Below are 18573 nucleotides of genomic sequence, written 5' to 3' on the forward strand. Positions count from 1 at the left end.
TCTAATAATGCATCACATTTTTTCAAGATAACCAAATGATTTGAGTGTAAAGTCTTGAAGCATTAACTACAGGTGCGGAAAATATATATATGTTGCAGTAAAAAGCACAATATTTCAAGAATCCTCCGGTAAAGGAAATGAACTTTTTCCCATTGTGGGGTCCGAGTTACTCAAACTATTTCCACCAATCACAGCGCCTGAAGAAACTATTACGTCATGCGTCTTTACCTCGCCAGCCCCGCCCACTTCCTTTGGGGAAAAAGCGGTCAGCTATTTTTTTTTTTCGCTGACATCTTTGTGTTTTTAGCTGTTAGCCATTTTTGCTAAGTAACTTTTTTAGGTCACTTCTTGATTAAAACCGCAAACCCGAGTTGCACGAAGTCCACGCTGTGAACAAGAGCAGTTACGCGGCCTTTGAAAAGGTAAATGTTGCCTGGCTTGAGCGGCAGCTTCGTCCCCGCCCGGCTGCTGCTCCGCCGCGGCGGGTAATGGCGGCGGCTGCTCCGTCAGCTCCTCGACGCTTCACGAAAAGGGAAGGTGTAGTTAGCTTAATGGCTCCCCGTATCGCTGACGTCTATTGACGCGGTAACTTGCGTGCCAGTGACAGAGTTACACATATTTGCTCATTGAGACAAAAGCTCGTCCATCCTCTGAATCGGAGGAACGAAACTTGTCCCGCGCGATTCTTTGAAACCGCCGTTTTAAACGCTTTAAATCGGTTAACGTCCGTTTAACTGCACGTTAGCTGCCGTTAACTAGCAACGGTAACGGGAGAAAGCACCGGCAACAGCGGCCGTTTTTATTTCAACTGTAAACATTTGTTTGGGAGGAAGACGCATACTAAAAAAAACAAAAAAACAACAATATCATTGAATTAGTTTTCTGAAGTGAGCAGCGTGGACCCGCCGGCGGGCCTAGCTGGTTCGTAACTCCACGTTAACCTTCGCGGCTAACGCGGTTGAACCGAAGAGGAAGTCCATATTCAGATGACTTGAACTCAACTGTCAAAACTTTGAAAACGACATTTGCCCGGAGAGTTTGTGATGTTTATATCGCTCAAATCTGGGTCGGACCGGTGGCGGAGAGCGGTTCGTGTTTCCAGAGGCCACAGCGGAGCGGTTACGGCATGCTGCCGTTAGACAACCCCGCCACAGACCGTCGTCGTCGTTGTTGTTGTTGTTGTTAGAGCCACTGCAAAACGTTAATTTTGATTTATTTCTTCCCAGTTACTATGGAAGAAGTACAACCGGGCAGCAATGGCACCGAATCACAGGCTGTAACCATTCCCACCACCATCACAGCCTCTCAGTTCTCTCAGATAGCCCAACAGGTAACTCGAGAGATCCCTTTTCAAAACGCCATTCAAAGTGAAATACTGCCATAATACTGCCATAATACTGCCATAATACTGCCATACTGTTATTCGGCTGCAAGTCTGCTCATGAACGCCATGCGGAAAGCACGTGTCAGATGTTGACTTATTTATGTGGCTACGTTTTTAGGCTTATTTATCCAGTGAGGTAGTTTTAACCCCATTAGATGGATTTGAGAGGAAGTGCGGGGAGGCTGTGGCTCAGCTGGTAGAGTGGGTTGCACACTAATCAGAAGGTTGGTGGTTTGATCCCCAGGTTCCCCCCCTCCACATGCCCAAGTGTCCTTGAGTAAGACACTGAATCAAAAAAAAAAAAAAAAGATTTGCTCCCGATGGTGTACCATCAGTATGTTGTAAGTCGCTTTGGATAAAAGCGTCAGCTAAATGAAATATAATGTAAAAGTGAAATGAAATCCTTAACCAAAGGCATGAATGACTGAGTCTTGGGTTTAGTGTGACTACTCTGCTTGGTTGAGTCTCACTCCTCTGTTGGTGTCTTTACTTGATCTTTGTTGAAGTATTAGGAGCCGTCACAATTCAGTAGAGAACAATACATATCAGAAGCTGCTGTCTAAGTTGACAGCATCCGATACGACAGCAGTACTCACCTTTTATGGAAATCAAAGTCTGTGCTGAAGCAACTCTGAATGAGAATAAATGTGAAAAAAAACAACATGTGTTTACGTCTATGAATTTATTTATGGAGTAGGTTCAGAAAAGTAAATTTTCCAGGATTAATGCAAGCTTTTAACCTCTAGTCATACAGATTTATTCCAACAGTTTTACTTTGTATGTACTTACGGTTACAGACAAAGGGTTTGGAGTATATTTATATTAAAAAAAATTCCCCTTGGGGATTAATAAAGTATCTATCTATCTATCTATCTATCTATCTATCTATCTATCTATCTATCTATCTATCTATCTATCTATCTATCTATCTATCTATCTATCTATCTATCTATCTAATCTGTCTGTCTGTCTGTTTGTGTCAAAAAATAAGACTTGGACAAAAGTCCAATAACATGTCATAGCAAATAATCATCTCAGAGATGTCATACACACTAATTCTTCTGTAGAATCTATATCCAGTCAAAACTATTCACATTGAGGACTGCAAATTATCCAAAGGAACCAGGACATTGTCTCTAGAAAGACACATTAATGCTAAAAAAAAAAAATAATAATAATTTTTTTTAATTTTTTTATTATTATTGTTTTTTAATTCTCTTAGGAATGTAAACAATAATAATTTGACTTTCATTGCATTAGAGTGGCAACAGGAGCATCACCGGTAAATATCTTAGTCCAAGGTGCATAAAGTATGAAATCATTTTGAAATTATCTTTGGATTTTTTTCCCCAGATGTCACTGGGTGGATCTGCTGTGACAGTTGTACAACTGCCTGGGGGTCAGTTTCAGGTTCAAGGAGTGATCCAGTCTGCACAGTCGTCAGTCATTCAGTCCCCTCAGGTGCACACTGCACAGGTGAGACCAGCTGGGTCCTTTTGCACTGGACTTATTGATTCTGATTGACAGCCCCTGTTTGATGTATCTACAAATTGCAGTTACTCACATGCACTTTTTGATCCAACCTCCATTTTCAAGATCCAGGATACAGACAGTGACGATTCGCAGGACTCATCGGACAGCGGAGTCACCGCTCAAAAGACCAGAGAAATACTTGCAAGACGGCCTTCGTACAGGTAAAAAAAAAAAAAAAAACACAGAAAGAACACAGTTTTTGTTTGATGAATAGTAATTCAAGAAACCTTCCTCTACTCACCTTGTAGAAAAATCCTTAATGAGCTTTCATCTGAGGAAGTGACACACATTGAGGGAAAGGACTTGGCATCCACAGGAGTGACAGGTGTTACAATACCAACCACCTCCATCTACCAGACCAGCACCGGCCAGTATAGTAAGAACTTCTTCCTTCATCTGTACTCGCATAGAGAGGAGCAGACTGCAAATTGGGCTGTAAAGTGAATCTCCATACTTTAATGGCACTGTCTGAATTGCATCGACACTTTATATTATTAAAAAATCCCATGTCATTTGTCACCCAATTTCGATAACCTAAAGAGAAAATCTCAGCGCTGTCAGGAAGTCAATACAGTGTTCCCTGCACGTGAGGAGTTTAGGGAACAACGGTAAACTGCAGCATCTGCAAGGGTGTGCATGTGAGGCGTTTCGGTGACAGCTGTAACTTGTAGCTACAGAAAATAACCTGCATGCATATTTGTGACTCAATCACAGTCAGCATGCAGCGTGCTTGTTAATAGATCTAAAAATGCAGGTTCCTGACTGATGTCACAGCGGTTGTATGTAACATCCAGAGTCGCGGCTCATGTGTGTTAGTTGCTGTATTCTGAGACCCTTGAGTACATTGTGCATCACGTAGATATAAAAGTATCTGAGAGGAAATCAACCGTGTGAATCCATTTTATCAGACTTGATGCCAATAACGTTATGAAACTGATTCGAGTGTGTGTAGAAACACCAGGGAGCTAAAAAAAAAAAAAAAGAAGTAGAAACTGGGACATCTTTGTAGCATCATGTGAAATATTATTTTCTTTGTGTGGAAAAATAGATTTTTATAAATATCGATAGAAAAAAAAAAGTGTTTTTCATTTACCGGTATTGAAATAAAGGTATCTGTACTGGCACTGAAAAGATTTGAATGATACCCATAATTGAGAGTACTTTCAAATAGTATGTGTTTGTAATAACATTAAAGGCACCTGTTATGGATGACCATGATGGTTGTGTATGATTGCTTAATGCTTTCATGTTATTATGCTTACTAGACAGAGCTCTTCCAATATTATTAGTTATTAGCCAGGGTCAATCATGGATACAAATGTAAACTATTAAAAGAACTCTCCCAGTACACAGAATGATAACATAAGCAGCAGGAATGTGACTTACTCGTGCTCACGCAGCTCTGATGACATCTCTGTGATTATTCTAGTTACCATAGCAGCTAATGGCACAATCCAGCTGGCAACTTCGGGGTCGGAAGGCATTCAGGGACTACAGGCAGTCACCATGGCCAACTCCGGTGGAGCCCAGCCGAGCACCGCCATCCTTCAGTATGCCCAGACACCCGACGGCCAGCAGATACTGGTGCCCAGCAACCAGGTGGTTGTACAAGGTGAGCTGGTACTCTTTATCATCTCCTGGTATCGTGCTCTTTTGTCGGGGGATTCAATATAACCGATCGGGTGGGCAGGAAGTCAGACACAAGAACATCGCAGACTATTTGTTGTAGTTTTTAAAAGTTAAACAGACTTCTGATCGTATATTCCATCACTGCATCAACGTCCACCTCCCTAGTTTTTCAAGTAGGACGTTGGACCAAAAACAGCGCCGTGATACACTGATGAAAGTTGTTCGGCGGAGATCTTCCGTCCTTCGTTGTCATCTTGACTGTTGTGTTTTGCTCAGGAGCAGGAGGAGAGATGCAAACGTATCAGATACGCACCGGGCCCTCGTCCACCTCCCTGCCTCAGACGGTAGTCATGACGTCTCCCGTGGGAATGTCCCAGAGTAAGTCGGACGATCCGACAATGAAGAGAGAAATCAGGCTCGCAAAAAACAGGTAAATGCACACTTTTTTATTTTGGTAAAAATCCTTTAAATGTAAAGTCTCCCAGTAGTAAAAACTGTATATTATATTTATGTATTGAGTCAAATGTTTGGTGATGTTTGACTGACAGGTCCCTGACCCTGTTGGACTTTAAAGAATGGGAACTTTACAGCCTCTCACAGGACGGCTTTTATAGACGAAACAAACTAGACATGATTTTATAAGAAGTTTAACTGCATGATCTGAAAAGATATCTTAAAAATATTAGAAATGGAAAAAATTATGCACTTAGGTATCAGGATTTTTTTATTTGATAGAAACTTTGAGATGTTAGTGCTTTATGTAACTTCAACATTATTATATCAGTTCTTTATTGAACAAGCCGGTAGCAGTCTAGGGAGGCTGTGGCGTAGACAGTAGAGTGGGTTGCACACCAATCGGAAGGTTGGTGGTTCAATCCCCAGCTCCTCCTGTCCACATGCCTAAGTGTCCCTGAGCAAGACACTGAACCCTAAGTTGCTCCCAATGGTGTGTTGTAAGTCGCCTTGGATAAAAGCATCAGCTAAATGTAATGTACCATAAAAGACTTCTATATTGGCTGACTGACCTAACGTTATTCCCTAATCATAGCTTTTTCATTAGCATGGCTTTAAGACAGAGCCAACGGATTTATAGCAAAGATGCTGTCATGGGATGTGCATTGTTTTTGGAAATACAACTCATGATATACATAATTCCTTGAAGATGGGTGGTCTCGTGTTAAAAGGGTAAACAAATCTTCATATTGAAATGTCAGTATTGTAAAATTGTAATAATTATCATACCAGCAGCTGAGTATCGTAAGAGTTTAGATTTGGGAGATAAGCCTGTCATCCCAAACCCTAAAACAATTCATCATGAACTACATGTTGTATTTTACTGGCTTTGGGCCGATAGGTGACAGATATAGAGACCAAATCCTCTATCATAGTATATGTAAGTTGATGTCTCAACTGGGACACACTGTCCATTGGGACATACTGGAGGGACAGTCACTACATTCATTTTTCAGTTGGACAAACTGCACATTTCTCCTCTTCCAGAGAGGCAGCCCGGGAATGTCGACGGAAGAAAAAGGAATATGTTAAATGCCTGGAAAACCGCGTAGCTGTTCTCGAGAACCAAAACAAGACTCTGATTGAAGAACTCAAAACATTAAAGGATCTTTATTGCGTGAAAACTGGATAACCTGTTAGAATAGAGGCGGAGGAGTGAGACGTAGCGCGGCTCAGCCATCTGGACATCACGGGGTTTCTGGGAACACGTCTTTTCAGGCTGAGATTCTCCAGGTTTTTTTTACCGTTTGATATAAAAGTGACTTATGGCAGTGAGACTTACTCAACAAGTATAAAGCAAATTGGTCATTTTTCCACCTGCTGTTTTTTTAAAAATTTGCTAATGCTATAACATTTATAGTTGTGTACATTTTTAATACTGGGAGGTCTGAAATTGTGAGCTTTAACGTTGAGTCTCAGTTTGTAAATGTATCTCTTTCCTTTTTTTCTTGTGTTTTTAAAAACGTGGCTGTTGGATTATTGTTCTTTTTTTTTAATTTTTTTTTTTTTTATGTGATCTAACAGCATCAGCAGAATTTTGACTGTATAATTACTACACAGACATGATCTCTGTTTTATTTTGTGAACCAGCAATTCCCCTCATTTCCCTTTTTAAGGAGATGTTACAATTGTCATTCCTTATTTTTGTGCAATGGAATATAAAGGGTAAGAGAAAAGATGACATTCAGTGTGGACTGTTTGGAGTTTCTTGGCAGTTACTAAGACAATCAGGGAAAAAGCACAGTGTCCAGGTAATATTTATTGTATACATCTTGGGAGGGGTGGGAAGAACAAACCGTGTATGAAATGTTGCTGATTCTGTAAGTAAATAAATATATTTTCGCTCAATATATTAAGTTAAAGTATTGTTTTTTCTAAATGAAAATATAAACAAATCTCATAACCTAGAAGGTGCATGCAGCGTAATGTGAAGCATGATCTGTTTGCCCTTTAACTAATCTCGATATTTATTTGATTATTCTGATCAATTTAAGAGTTTTAATGTCCAAACAAATGGATGGCTTTCGCTAATAAGAAGCGTGCAGCTTTAAATCTTGACCCTGTGTTTTTTGATTAACAATATATTATTGGTAGACCTTTCAAAATGTTGCTATGAGTTTTACATCTGTAAACATGAATATTTTTTTTATTGTTAGCAGTCAGTAAAGTAGTTTCACAGTGATTATTGACTGATCTCAGTCATTTGACAGAATACCCCACGATGTGCGGCCTTATCAGTTTGGTGACCTCTGGAGCCTCGATGTGTTTTAGGTGGAGTTCAGTGAAACCCGCTGCCTCCAGGTCTTTCCACGTCGCTCTGGTAATCACGCACCCGTCCCCGAGGTAGAACCACAGAGGCTCGAACACGTACTGAAAGAAGTACGTCGGCGAGGAGGGATGTGAGACGACGTGTTCCAAAAAGTAGAAGGCTCCGCCCTGAAAGAGAGAGACAACAAGCAGGTTATTATTAGTATGTCAGATCTGGAATTTTGCCCCCACACACACTGAGCTGGGCTTCCTGGCTGCCGTAGGGTAGAACAGTAGCAGAGGAAATTACAGACCTGATGTCACGATCATTTCATTTCAGACAGTAATCAAAAGGGACGGGCAGAATAGCTCAAGAGGAAACCTCGATCCACGGTCTTAAATGTGAACAGTCACATTCAAAGATGCCTTCACTGTCCTGCAGATGCGTTACAAGCTCTTACAACATGATATGTTATGACATATATGTCACATATTATGTGAAATGTCACCTTGAGAAGGCCGACTGCAAATGATGCAAAGTTTCTGTCTGTATGTTTGTGATGGTTGTACGGAGCCACGAGCTTCTAGCTCCTGATCTCAGAGTGGAGAATGACTCCTCCCTGTCTTTATCCTTTTTTTTTTTTTTTGTTCTCATCCTTTATCAATCAATAGCCATCGGTGTTACCTTGACCAATGATTGTACAGTAATAGTTTTGTTCCAGTTTAAAATTTTGTGGAAAACAGATATACCAGTAATTTATTCATCATGTATTATATGCTTTCCCACATCAGCCCAAAATTTAACTTTTTATGTTCTGCACATTTGGAATTTAACCAAGGAACCACAAAGGCCCCAGAAGCTCAGCTTTTGTTGTTGTTATTTTTAACAGGTTAAAAGCCATTTTGTTGATGGATTTGAACAATTTAAGTGCAATAACAACAAAGGCGGTTTCCTGCATTGTGGCCTCATCTTGTAGCCCTGACTTACTGCAAGACTTGGTTTAACTCCTTTAATACTTTAGATAATACTGCTGTCACGTGATGAATAATCCTGAATAAACCTGTGCTTAATCAGATTTCCCCAAACTGACACACAGAGTACCTGAAGCTGGTTAACCGGTTGGTTTCTAGGTCCCTGTGTAAGAAAAAAAAGAATGCTCTACTTTTGTGGTCACTGTGGAGACTTAGCAGCTGCAGCGTGGCTGAGAAACGGGGATGGGGCGAGTTTGTTTGGTGTCCCAAAGCGCCCTGATCCGGGCATTCTCATGGCACCGACCGCTGCGTCATTACTACAAATATATCCTACTGCACGTGAAGGCAGCACGGTGAGACTCACTGTTCTGAGAATGCGCCGGGCCTCCCGCAGGACCTGCTGCACGTTACGGACCGAGCACAGCACCAAGGTGCAGACAACGACGTCCACCGACTCGTCCTGCACGTCCTTCATGTCCTCACCGGAGACGACCACGAACCGGTCGTACGTCAGGTGCTTGTTTGCGTCCATGCTCATGCGCAGGTACTTCTCGAAGTGCGGATTGGGGTCGGTGCAGATCACCGTGCAGCCGTGCGGGTAGAACTTGAAGTTCGCCCCGCTTCCGCAGCCGATCTCCAGCAGGCGCAGCGTGCCGTCGGAGTCCGCAAATTTGCACACGTTTCGAAAAAGATCCCTCTTGGTTTGGTGCATTTTATCGTTGTATGAAAACGTGATATTGTAGGCGAGGAAAGGGAACAGGCGTTTGTACATCCCGAACAGACCGACGAGCTTCAGGAGGTGTAAAGGACAAGTCAGCGCCAAACAAAGTAGTCTGCAGAATTTCAGGAGCCAAAACTCCATTTTGTTTTTGTTTTTATCTCCGAGGTGACGCAAAATGTTGCACCTGAAGACGGACGACTTCAGAAGATCAAAAGATTACACCTAATACCTTGACTGGCAGCTTCACACTTTGACCACAGAACCAACAGACCAAACAGAAGTTTGCAAACCAACAGAAGTCTCCCTCAGTTTTTCCTTTTACATTTCTGTGATTCAATATGAAACAACAACAAAACAACTTGCTGCAGGGTGAAACTCTTTAATCCATCATATTTAATGCGACCATCTTAATCACAGCAAAAACATATATTGGGGACAATTTTATATCATTTAAGGCACAAATAAAGGTAACACTTTATCACAGCACACATTGGAGGTGAAGAATTAATCAAACAAACACCAAAATATACTTCTGTCTATTGGAGATTTCCATTCAATGTTTAAACTATTTTTTTTTTTTTAAATTAAAAAAAATAACAGGTTAATTTCCATACAAAAATAACAATTAGCATTAAAGTGACTGGTGTTATCTCTATCATTGGTGATTATATCATGTGGGAGAAGGGAGGCATTTGATGCTGGGCATATTTATACACCGTTAGTAAGGGAAAGCTCGTCAGACAGAATCTATTTAACAGCGTAGCCGAGGATGTGCGGTTTGATGATGAAGGCCAGCGGTGCCTCGATGTGTCTCAGTTTGAGATCTGAGAATCCAGCCGTCTCCAGATATTTCCACGTTTCCCGGGTGGCCTCGCATCCGTCGCCAAAGTACCACCAGGCGGGCTGGAGAATGTGCTGGAAGAAGTAGGCCCAGGTCGAGGGGTCAGCAACTACATGCTCAATGAAAAAGAAGGCCCCGCCCTGCAGAAAAAAAACATGCAAATGAATTATTTTCTCTCTGGCAGCAATGGGTTTCTGTATAAAGATGATTTATTATATATATATATATATATATATATATATATATAGTTGCTTTTAACCAAGGCCTAACTTGCAAAATAACAAGAATATTGACAGAAACTGGACAACAGTGAATTAAAGTCTGAGTATATTAAATGGAAATCTGAACACTGAATGGCACATATTCATGCCTGATTATGTAAACACACCAATGTACCATCTTATGTAGGTGTGTGTTTTCCAATCAATCAGAGTAAATAAAATCAATTAAAAGTGGCAACAATCCAAAAGTTCAATAATAATAATAATAAGTTTAGCTGCATGTTTTCTGCATGTTAGAGCTTCTATTCATATTCCATTTCAGGTTGAATCTCACGATTAAATGTTTATATTGTTGACATTTCCTATTTCTTACAGACTGACGTGTAACATTAGTGAGAATCACCAGAGGCCCAACGATTTATTATCAAGTTGATATGACAGTATTATTGCAATTTTGAATATTTAGCGATACATATTTCAATATATATATTTTTACAACTACAAGTTGTAAATAGTAAAAAAAAAATTAAAAAAAAGTTATCTTTATAGCCTAAATTGTAAAATCAAATATAATATAAACCTACGAAATTACACATAAATGCATTTTATTTAGTTTAGTGAGTTAGTTATTAATCTCCAGTGGTGAATGATTACCCTGAAAACGATGCACCTATTTTTCTGGCACATTAGCTTCCATAATATGCAGATCATAGCTGCAAATCAGCATTTAACGGTAAATAAATCCAGTTTGAACCGAGGGTCATGTCGGCTGTCGGGAACACTCACAGGGCGCAGAACACGGTGCGCCTCCCGCAGGGTTTGCGCAATGTCGTTGACCGTGCAGAGCACCAGGGTGCAGACTACCACGTCTACCGACTCGGCCCCGACTGACCCCAGGTCCTCCCCCGTCGCCACCACAAATCCCTCGAACTTGAGGTGCTCGTTCTGGACGACGCTGCTCTGTAGGTATTTCTGGAAGTGCGGGTTCGGGTCCGTGCAGATCACTTTGCAGCCTCGCGGGTAAAACGGAAAATTGGTGCCGGTGCCGCAGCCGATCTCCAGCAGGGTGAGCTGCCCGCCGGGCTTGTTGAACTCTGGAAGGCTGCGAAACAGTTCTTTCTTCTTGTCGTGCATTTTCTCGTTGTACTTGATCGACAGCCGGTATAAACAAATCGGGAAGATACGTTTGTATATTTCATAAAAGCCCACCGCATACATCAGATGAAGCGGAAAACATAACGCGCTGACCACGGAGGTCCAGAATCTCATGAAAAAAGTCATCTTTCCCGTCTGGACGACGTCGTTGACCGTTCAGATCGCTGGGCGAGAGCAGCTCAAACCGGAAGTTCGGTGTACATCTTCAAAATAAAAGTCGGCACAGATTTTTTTTTTTTTTTTTTTTTTTTTTTTTAGTTAAACGGAAGTCGTTTTGTGTCTCTCTTAAACACCTACGCGACTTTTCTTTTTTGTAATTGTGTCGCCACTAAAATCCTCTCTAATGACAACTAGTTGAATTCAAACAGACAACGTCCCCTCCCGAGCCTACAGTAGCTACATTATAGGTGGGAAGTGAAATTGTTTTGGTATGTTAGTCGTGTTGCCGTACGTTTATCCAGCTCGTTAGTTCCCTCGCCAAAGCCAAGCAGTTTGTGTCATGCTTGAACTCAGTGAATTTTAAAGAAAACACAAAGTATGACGTCAAGAGACTCATGTGGAAATGGTTGAATTGTCGTGTTCCTCTCTATAATGTCGTAAGTTGCCTTGACGTGACCTTTGTTGTGATTTGGAGCTCTTTAAATTACATTTCATTGAAGTACCAAGAGCCAAAGTCCTTCTATCACCTGCAGTTTCTATGGGTTGGTGTGGACTCTCCAGCGATCATCAGTCTCTACCTTTGTTTGTCTACCACGTGGTGTGTTGTGCTGAAAACACAAAAAGCTGTTAGTATAAGTTTACTAAAATGTTGCGAGCTGTACACAAATAATTTATTCCAATAGAGGCAGTCCTGAGGGTGTTTTCATCCTCATTTTGATGGACAGTGTAGATTGTGAAACCCTGCTGTCACTTTTAGGTCAGTGAGGCTAAACACAAAACCACGTTTCCAAATCAGTCACCTAATATGCGTAAACCCGGTGGAAGACACCTTTAAATTGAAGATTTAAGTTGATTATCGAAACCTCGTGCCACAAAAGCCATCTCAACTCAACGTCCCCTTACTCATTCATTCTTGAAATTTTGACCGTATCACACAGTCTTCATCATCAGATGACTTGTAATGAAACTTTAGATGTTCAAACTTCCCATGATGTACAACCAAAGCAACAAAAGAGTGTCACTATCTTGGTACTGAATGATGTTCTCCACCTTAATCGAGTCCTTTTTGCATTGTGGCTGTGTGCACTGCTCTCTCTTTTTTTTTTTACATGGGAAACTTTGTGAGGTACATTTGCTGAATTCAACATTTAAACCAAACCCTTGAACATCATATTGTTTCAGAATACTCTGTTTTATTCGTCTATTTTCAGCGCCCAGTGCAGGCTAAGTTTGCTGTGGTGCAATAGCCTCAAATCCTCTCTCCCCAGAGAATCCTCTTCGGCTGCAGTCTACGGTTCAACCTGACTTCACATCTGACGTCTCTGTCCCTCCTACAGCACACTGCGCAAAGGATTTAATCTAGTATTTCATGCCCACAATTTTGAAATGCACTAAAAAGCTGAATATGAAAGTAGTTGCATGATTTCCTTTAGATGTGAAGCTGCAGTTCTTCAGTCATCCACCAGATGGAGACATTGTAGAATCACATTCAAGTACTTCTGTAGTAAAACCCTTCAATCCTGTATTTTGAAGGGTGAAAACTGAAGACTAATAGTTGCAATTTCTTTTTCTGACTGAATTTGAATAGTTTGTAGAGTGAACCGTACTAATTAAAGTCGTGAAGGTCAACATGGGCGAGGGCCAGACACTGCTGTTTCCTCATCACTTAACTGTATGCAAGTGGCATTTTCCTTGACTTTTAATTAAGAGCTGTTAAAATCCACAGGAGATATAGGGCCTTTTGAGCAGGCCTACTACAGTAGAACCTTTACTAGTTAGTTAATAAGACATTTAGGTGTTTACTGGACTAGCAGTCTATAACTTGGCTTTGCCAGTGAACTACTGAATTTGTGCCTTGCATGTATTGCATTTATTATTATATATTATTATTATTATTATTATTGTATTGCATGTATATTGCATGTATTCCATGTATTTGTTTTTTTTCTTAATACACTTAAATGCAGAAGGTCTTTTTTCACAGCTCTTGATTAATTATAGATTCACTGAGCTTTAGTTTTACCAATGTTTGGTGATTATTATTTTTATGACATTGCATTTTTATTTCAAGATTTTCATGACAATAGTCCAAAATTATGTGAAAAAGCATAGTTTTTATAGTCAAATAACTTGCTGCACCCAAGCCCTCCAAAAGTTCAGGAAAACCCAGGTATCACTGCAATGGGAAGTTTTTATATTATCCGAGTTTTTTTAAATTTGTGCAGGGCTTAGTTAAGGGACGGGGCTCTCAAACTCATGTATTATTTTGTGCTTCGAGTAAATGCCAGTATCTGGATCTTGGCAGTATTTAGTCGGTTATCAGCGAGGCTTTATGTGCTACCGCAGGCAGCGTTTCCACCATACTTTCAATATGCATGCAGAAGAATTTAAAACATACCCTGTCTGTATAATATTCTTCTCTTTTACAGTATTAAAACCTTTTTTCACAGTAAATAATTTGACATGTCACTGTAGGAAAAGCATAGTTGTCTATATTAGCATTCATGATTGGTGCTTTGGTTTAAGGGTTTCTGGATTTCTGCATAACTGGTTGACTGTCAAGGCTTACTGGGACACTTTAATAGAGAACAGCATGATAAACGGACATTTTTCTGCGCAGTAAACAAATCTAAATCAATATATTGCGATGCTAACCATAACTAAGAATATTAAACAAAAAGGTACATAAGTTAGCCTGCATTATTAATGCGTGCACTTAGGTTAAGAGGGAATCTTTGCAGCCTTCCTCAGGATCAGGTTTCATCTTCCCATCCCTCAGGTGATGTGGCTTCTAGCACACTGCAGATCTGCTTCCATACAATACTCAGCACTGACACACAGATACACACATTGCACGAGGATGCATGTGTAGACATAACTCACAGGATATAAACAGTGTGTCATATGGAACATGGTCTCGGACACACTCATCCTTTATATAACCTCCCCTTGTGGAGACTCCTCCCCTGCACCTACAGGTGAATCTCTCCACCCACTCCTGTCTCACTGAACTCACACTGAAGCTAGACATTCCTGAACAAGAGATATTATGAATTATAATTAGTGATGTGATTTATTTATTTATATTTTTTTTAGTGTGAGATACTAAACGGAACAAATCTGAGTTATGAAACCATCAGGGTCGTTGGTTTTATCTCAGAATTTAGTGTTTTGGTCACACCTGACTAACAAAACTGATTTCCTGGTTTGTTTTTTGGTTATTTACAAGTCAAAATGTCACATATTTCATATGAAACTTTATTTTCAAACCAATTTCAAACCTCTAATTTAAAAATGGGTCAAGAGTGTGTGTTTAGTTGCTATCCATTGTGTTTTAAAGGTTATAAAAACTGTCATTACAAGCTCAGACTTGTCTTGAATGTGTCCTGTAACTTCCAGGTTAAATCTTAATTGTATATGTAATGACACACTTGGACACATGCACATTTTATTTTTTCTTAGAAATCAAAATGAAAACAAATATGTTGCCAATTGCAATACCAGCCTCAACCAGACCATCAGTGACTGTTGTTACATGAACACTGAACAGTGTTTTTTTTTTTATGCTTACGATGCTGCGGTCTGTTGTCCGTTATTGAAACTAAAGGCATTTACCGACACTCCCTAACAATTTGCTGAGAGTCATCAATTATGCAGGGTAGCCGCACGCACTGGGAAGGAAGATAGCAGCAACAATATGGCGACAGCCGCAGTTACTCCCGGGTCTTTTCTACATCTGCAGTTCACTGACAGCTGTCTGGATTTCTGTTAAGGCGAGAAAAAGTAAGTAGACAATCTGTTTCCTGCTTTGTCTGGTATTTTTTGTCGCGGGATGGAGCTCGGTCCCACTTTTGTCGACTGACTGCATCCCAGTGCCGCAGAGCGGTCCCTCTCCTCAGCATCTTTCTCCTCGCCAGTACATGCACACAAACATGTTCGCCGGGCGTCGGTTACAAGTCGGAAAAAACGGGATTTTTTTTTTTTTTTTTTTTTTTTAGAAAAAGGGCATAAACGCGATTGTGTGTGATGCGACGTGCTGTGGGGAGCAGCAGGGAGACGGCGGGGTATTTGGGGAGTTGGCCTGCCGCTGGATGGAATGACATTTCACTGTGTCAGAATGTGAAATATATACGCATTATACAAGTGAGATCACGTCAAACTTCTCGGAGTGCCGACGCGAACCGGCCGCTGTGCTCCGGCTGAATATTGTGAGGCTTGCAGTGGGAACCATTTTTGGGTCGCGATTTTCTCTCTTCCATTATTTTGTAAGTGTGATAGTTTTACCCCCCCTCATCCACCTCTGCCCCACTCCCCTTCCCCCCTCCCTCTGGCAGTCTCTTTGGAGACAGTATTGCGTGAGGAGGAAGGTGCGTCTTTAGTTTGGCAGTCCTCAGAAGGGACCGCGGCACCTTTTTCCGGTTCTTTTTATTTTTTTATTTTTTTTTAACGCAGTCTCAACCGTTGAAAAACACCAAATTTACCCACCATGTTAAAAAAAAAAAAAAAAGAAGCTGCATCACAAGGACTCTGTGGATCTGTGTCGTCTGGGTATTATATCTATATACGGGTGTGGTGTAGCATCAAGGCCGCCGTACCTCCTCTCTCCTCTTATTTACTGTAAATCATTTCACTTTTTTATGATGTGAAATTGTGCTGATGCTGTTTTGAGCTCAGGTCGGAGATGAGTTGTCAGGACTTGTGCAATTCAACTGACCTACTAGTTAGTTGGAGCCCGTAGCAGCAATAAACCACACTGCAGTATTTTAGGCTTTGGCCCTATAGAAGAACGGTGCGCCTCGGTGTGAAACAGTGGACTTTATCCGGGCCTCAGTCAGTGAACATCAGCTACACGATGAGGCAGACAGTGTGAAGAGGAGCCAGTGGTCTTCATCACAAAGGGAGGAAGTTCTCCAGGATTTAGGAGGAGGTGTTCTGCATCTGTTTGGGCAGCCCGATGGCCCATAATTTCTCCCTCTTTTTCCCATGAGGAGAAAAAAGGGGTTAAAGTGGATTATCATAACTCATTAAAATTTCGTCATAAAGTTTAGGTTGACTCAGCTCAAGGCGCGAAGAAGTGAGGCGTCCTCTCGTGCAGGATATTAAGGGGTTATGTGAGGCCCCTTTAATATTGGGCAGCCCCGTTGATTTTTCTCAGCTCACCTGTCCTCACCGGTAGATCTGAACCTAGATGACAGTGACAGACATTAAGACATCGCTGCAGGAAATGAAGGATGAAGTTGGCCACCGACCCACGTGACTCTGATGCAAGTGCCCAGTAGCCTCCACCTCTTCCTCCTCCCCCCTCCCCCCGCCAGCACAACGTCTCCCCCGCGGTGTCCAGTTAGCTCCATCAGCTGTCAGGTCATCATCAGAGCGCACAGAGCACAGGAAAAGGATTTTTTTTTTTTTTTTTTTGGCGTTTGGATGTCTCTCCTTCGTACAGAGGACGCGGCGTCACAGCTGCCGAACAGGACAGTGAAAAGCAGATTTTTTTTTTCTCTCGATGCTGTCGGGAGTTGTTAGTTTTCTCCTCCATCCATCCGTTTCTCTGAAACTCATCACGGATTTAACGCAGACCGGCGCGGAGCTGCGCGCTCGTCGTGCCGGCTGTAGCTTTGCGCTAAAAGGAATTCACTATAAATGATGTAAGAGGGACCTGAGCAGGCTTTAAAAAATAAAAAAAAATGTCAGGCAGGTTGTTGCATTTTATACGATGTGTCTCATATGACCCGGTGAGTTAGTGGATATCGAAAATCCTCCAGCAAACACCTGCAACATTTCCGGCAGTCTCTCTCTCTCTCTCTCTCTCTCTCTCTCTCTCTCTCTCTCTCTCTCTCTCTCTCTCTCTCTCCCCCCCCCCCTTTCCATCCCCCTGCCAGTTTGGCTGCCTGTTTTTAGGACTGTCCTGGCGTTGTGTGTAAAGTGTCCAGGCACGGCTGCTCATGCTTATTGCATCCCGGTTTGAATCACCTTGACTGATGAATTGATGTAGCTCTGGTGGAAGGAGACTTGGAGGTTGTGCCGTGGCTGGCTTTCTTGAATTAGAGCTTCTTCTTTTTTTTTTCTCGAAGATACTGAATTACTGGATCCTTCTCTGCCTCTGGATTTTTTGAAAACATACATTTCCAGGTCTGTACCCTTGCCTTTGTTTCTCTGAATGTTGCGCACAGTGTGTAATTCTTCTGTGATTTGACTGTATCAAACAGCAGGAGTGAGCCTGGAGAGATGCCGCTGATGATGTTGTTATAACCTCACTGTTTAAAGAATGACTCACAGCCCCAGAGCTTTGAATAATTTCCACCAAAATCCAGCCATAATTTTAAGACTGTCCTGGTGAGACGGTTCAGCAGTTATTTAGAAAAATAATGATTAATCAGTTGCAATGCAAGATCATTGTTTTGGTCCGGATGGTGGGATGTAAAGCCTCCAGACTGGGAGCAGGAGCAGGTGGAAGGGCTTCGTCAGAGAGAAGAAACAACACAAACTGACGCCATTTCTAGTCGGAGGAAATGTGTTTCAGACTCAGATCAACATGCTGTTTGTTCACTGCATCATTGAGAACTGTTATCATGCATTAAACCCCACCCAGCACTGGGGACTTGTCCTCGGTGCACCCTGCCTTCACCTAAAGTCAGCTGATAGGTCACGTGACTCAGATAATTCAGATAATGCATCATATACAGACTTATTAACTTCCTGTTTAGCATATTAGCCTAACTTTACTCCCGTGAGGTGGATTGTCCGGGCCTCTCGGGGTAGAAGTTGTTCTTATGAGCCTGTGAGTACTTTTCGGTGAGAACTATTTGGACTCAGCCATCGCTCATTGTTTCCATATCCAAACAATTAGCTGAGAGCTGCGTAGCACTGCAGACCTCGGATGTCTGCTCCAGTGAGATCAGCAGTGCTATCGGCACATTCACACTACAGGCCGTCTCACACAGATGCACACGGATGTTTAAAAGGGAAATCATGACTCTAAATGCTGCATACAAAGGGAATATTGTGAGAAACCTGTTGGGATGAACAGCCAATCATCTGAGGGGAGAGAACCCGACACGTCTCGTTGCTGTGGGAAGTTTTTGGGGTCATGGAGGTGAGAGTAAAGAGGAATTTAATGCTGTCTGTGTGCTGCAGGGTGCCGGAGTTGAGCTTTTTGGGCACACAGGATCAGTGCTGTAGTCATTAAGGGTGATGGAAG

General features: G+C 41.7%; 4 protein-coding genes across 7 annotated transcripts in view; 2 read left to right on the forward strand and 2 right to left on the reverse strand.

The window, feature by feature from the left end:
- The first annotated feature begins 259 nt into the window (after nucleotides 1-259).
- Nucleotides 260-6907, forward strand: atf1 (activating transcription factor 1). 4 transcript variants are annotated; one of them, XM_069708450.1, is made up of 8 exons: nucleotides 260-422; nucleotides 1227-1330; nucleotides 2738-2860; nucleotides 2981-3078; nucleotides 3166-3293; nucleotides 4347-4529; nucleotides 4823-4976; nucleotides 6047-6907. In XM_069708450.1, the coding sequence occupies exons 2-8, from the start codon at nucleotides 1232-1234 to the stop codon at nucleotides 6189-6191; spliced, it is 930 nt and encodes a 309-aa protein (XP_069564551.1). In that variant the 5' UTR covers nucleotides 260-422; nucleotides 1227-1231; the 3' UTR covers nucleotides 6192-6907. The 4 variants fall into 4 exon arrangements, with proteins under 4 accessions (XP_069564551.1, XP_069564567.1, XP_069564574.1 ...); XM_069708466.1 differs by having other exon boundaries at nucleotides 4829-4976; XM_069708460.1 differs by lacking the exon at nucleotides 260-422 and adding an exon at nucleotides 450-585.
- On the reverse strand, nucleotides 6801-9145 carry LOC138626673 (thiol S-methyltransferase TMT1A-like). The gene is made up of 2 exons (XM_069708487.1): nucleotides 8643-9145; nucleotides 6801-7495 (listed from the first exon to the last, which is right to left on the reverse strand). Exons 1-2 carry the CDS (start codon nucleotides 9138-9140, stop codon nucleotides 7259-7261), a joined length of 735 nt encoding a protein of 244 aa, XP_069564588.1. The 5' UTR covers nucleotides 9141-9145; the 3' UTR covers nucleotides 6801-7258.
- A 217-nt stretch (nucleotides 9146-9362) lies between these two features.
- LOC138626678 (thiol S-methyltransferase TMT1A-like) lies at nucleotides 9363-11350 on the reverse strand. Its single transcript, XM_069708500.1, has 2 exons — nucleotides 10848-11350; nucleotides 9363-9980 (listed from the first exon to the last, which is right to left on the reverse strand). The coding sequence occupies exons 1-2, from the start codon at nucleotides 11340-11342 to the stop codon at nucleotides 9747-9749; spliced, it is 729 nt and encodes a 242-aa protein (XP_069564601.1). The 5' UTR covers nucleotides 11343-11350; the 3' UTR covers nucleotides 9363-9746.
- A 3646-nt stretch (nucleotides 11351-14996) lies between these two features.
- The window catches only part of scn8ab (sodium channel, voltage gated, type VIII, alpha subunit b), a 47773-nt gene continuing 44196 nt past the window's right edge, over nucleotides 14997-18573 (forward strand). The window contains exon 1 of the mRNA XM_069708564.1: nucleotides 14997-15158. The gene's annotated coding sequence lies outside the window, so the exon portion shown is untranslated. The remainder of the gene's footprint in view (nucleotides 15159-18573) is intronic.

This window comes from Brachyistius frenatus, unplaced genomic scaffold (genome assembly GCF_029030835.1).
Source record: "Brachyistius frenatus isolate BFR_SWC_R1_liver_20210118 unplaced genomic scaffold, ASM2903083v1 Contig_4, whole genome shotgun sequence".
In the NCBI taxonomy this organism is placed as follows: domain Eukaryota; kingdom Metazoa; phylum Chordata; class Actinopteri; family Embiotocidae; genus Brachyistius; species Brachyistius frenatus.

What these genes read in the sequence shown, in the direction of transcription:
- atf1 (XM_069708450.1), top strand. Translation starts at nt 1,232, where the DNA reads ATGGAAGAAGTACAACCGGGCAGCAATGGCACCGAATCACAGGCTGTA. An exon ending in CAACCAGGTGGTTGTACAAG is followed by an intron (nt 4,530 to 4,822) that starts GTGAGCTGGTAC and finishes TGTTTTGCTCAG; the next exon opens with GAGCAGGAGGAGAGATGCAA. An exon ending in ATCAGGCTCGCAAAAAACAG is followed by an intron (nt 4,977 to 6,046) that starts GTAAATGCACAC and finishes CTCCTCTTCCAG; the next exon opens with AGAGGCAGCCCGGGAATGTC.
- LOC138626673 (XM_069708487.1), bottom strand. Translation starts at nt 9,140, where the DNA reads ATGGAGTTTTGGCTCCTGAAATTCTGCAGACTACTTTGTTTGGCGCTG. An exon ending in CCCGGCGCATTCTCAGAACA is followed by an intron (nt 7,496 to 8,642) that starts GTGAGTCTCACC and finishes TCTCTCTTTCAG; the next exon opens with GGCGGAGCCTTCTACTTTTT.
- LOC138626678 (XM_069708500.1), bottom strand. Translation starts at nt 11,342, where the DNA reads ATGACTTTTTTCATGAGATTCTGGACCTCCGTGGTCAGCGCGTTATGT. An exon ending in CGCACCGTGTTCTGCGCCCT is followed by an intron (nt 9,981 to 10,847) that starts GTGAGTGTTCCC and finishes TTTTTTCTGCAG; the next exon opens with GGCGGGGCCTTCTTTTTCAT.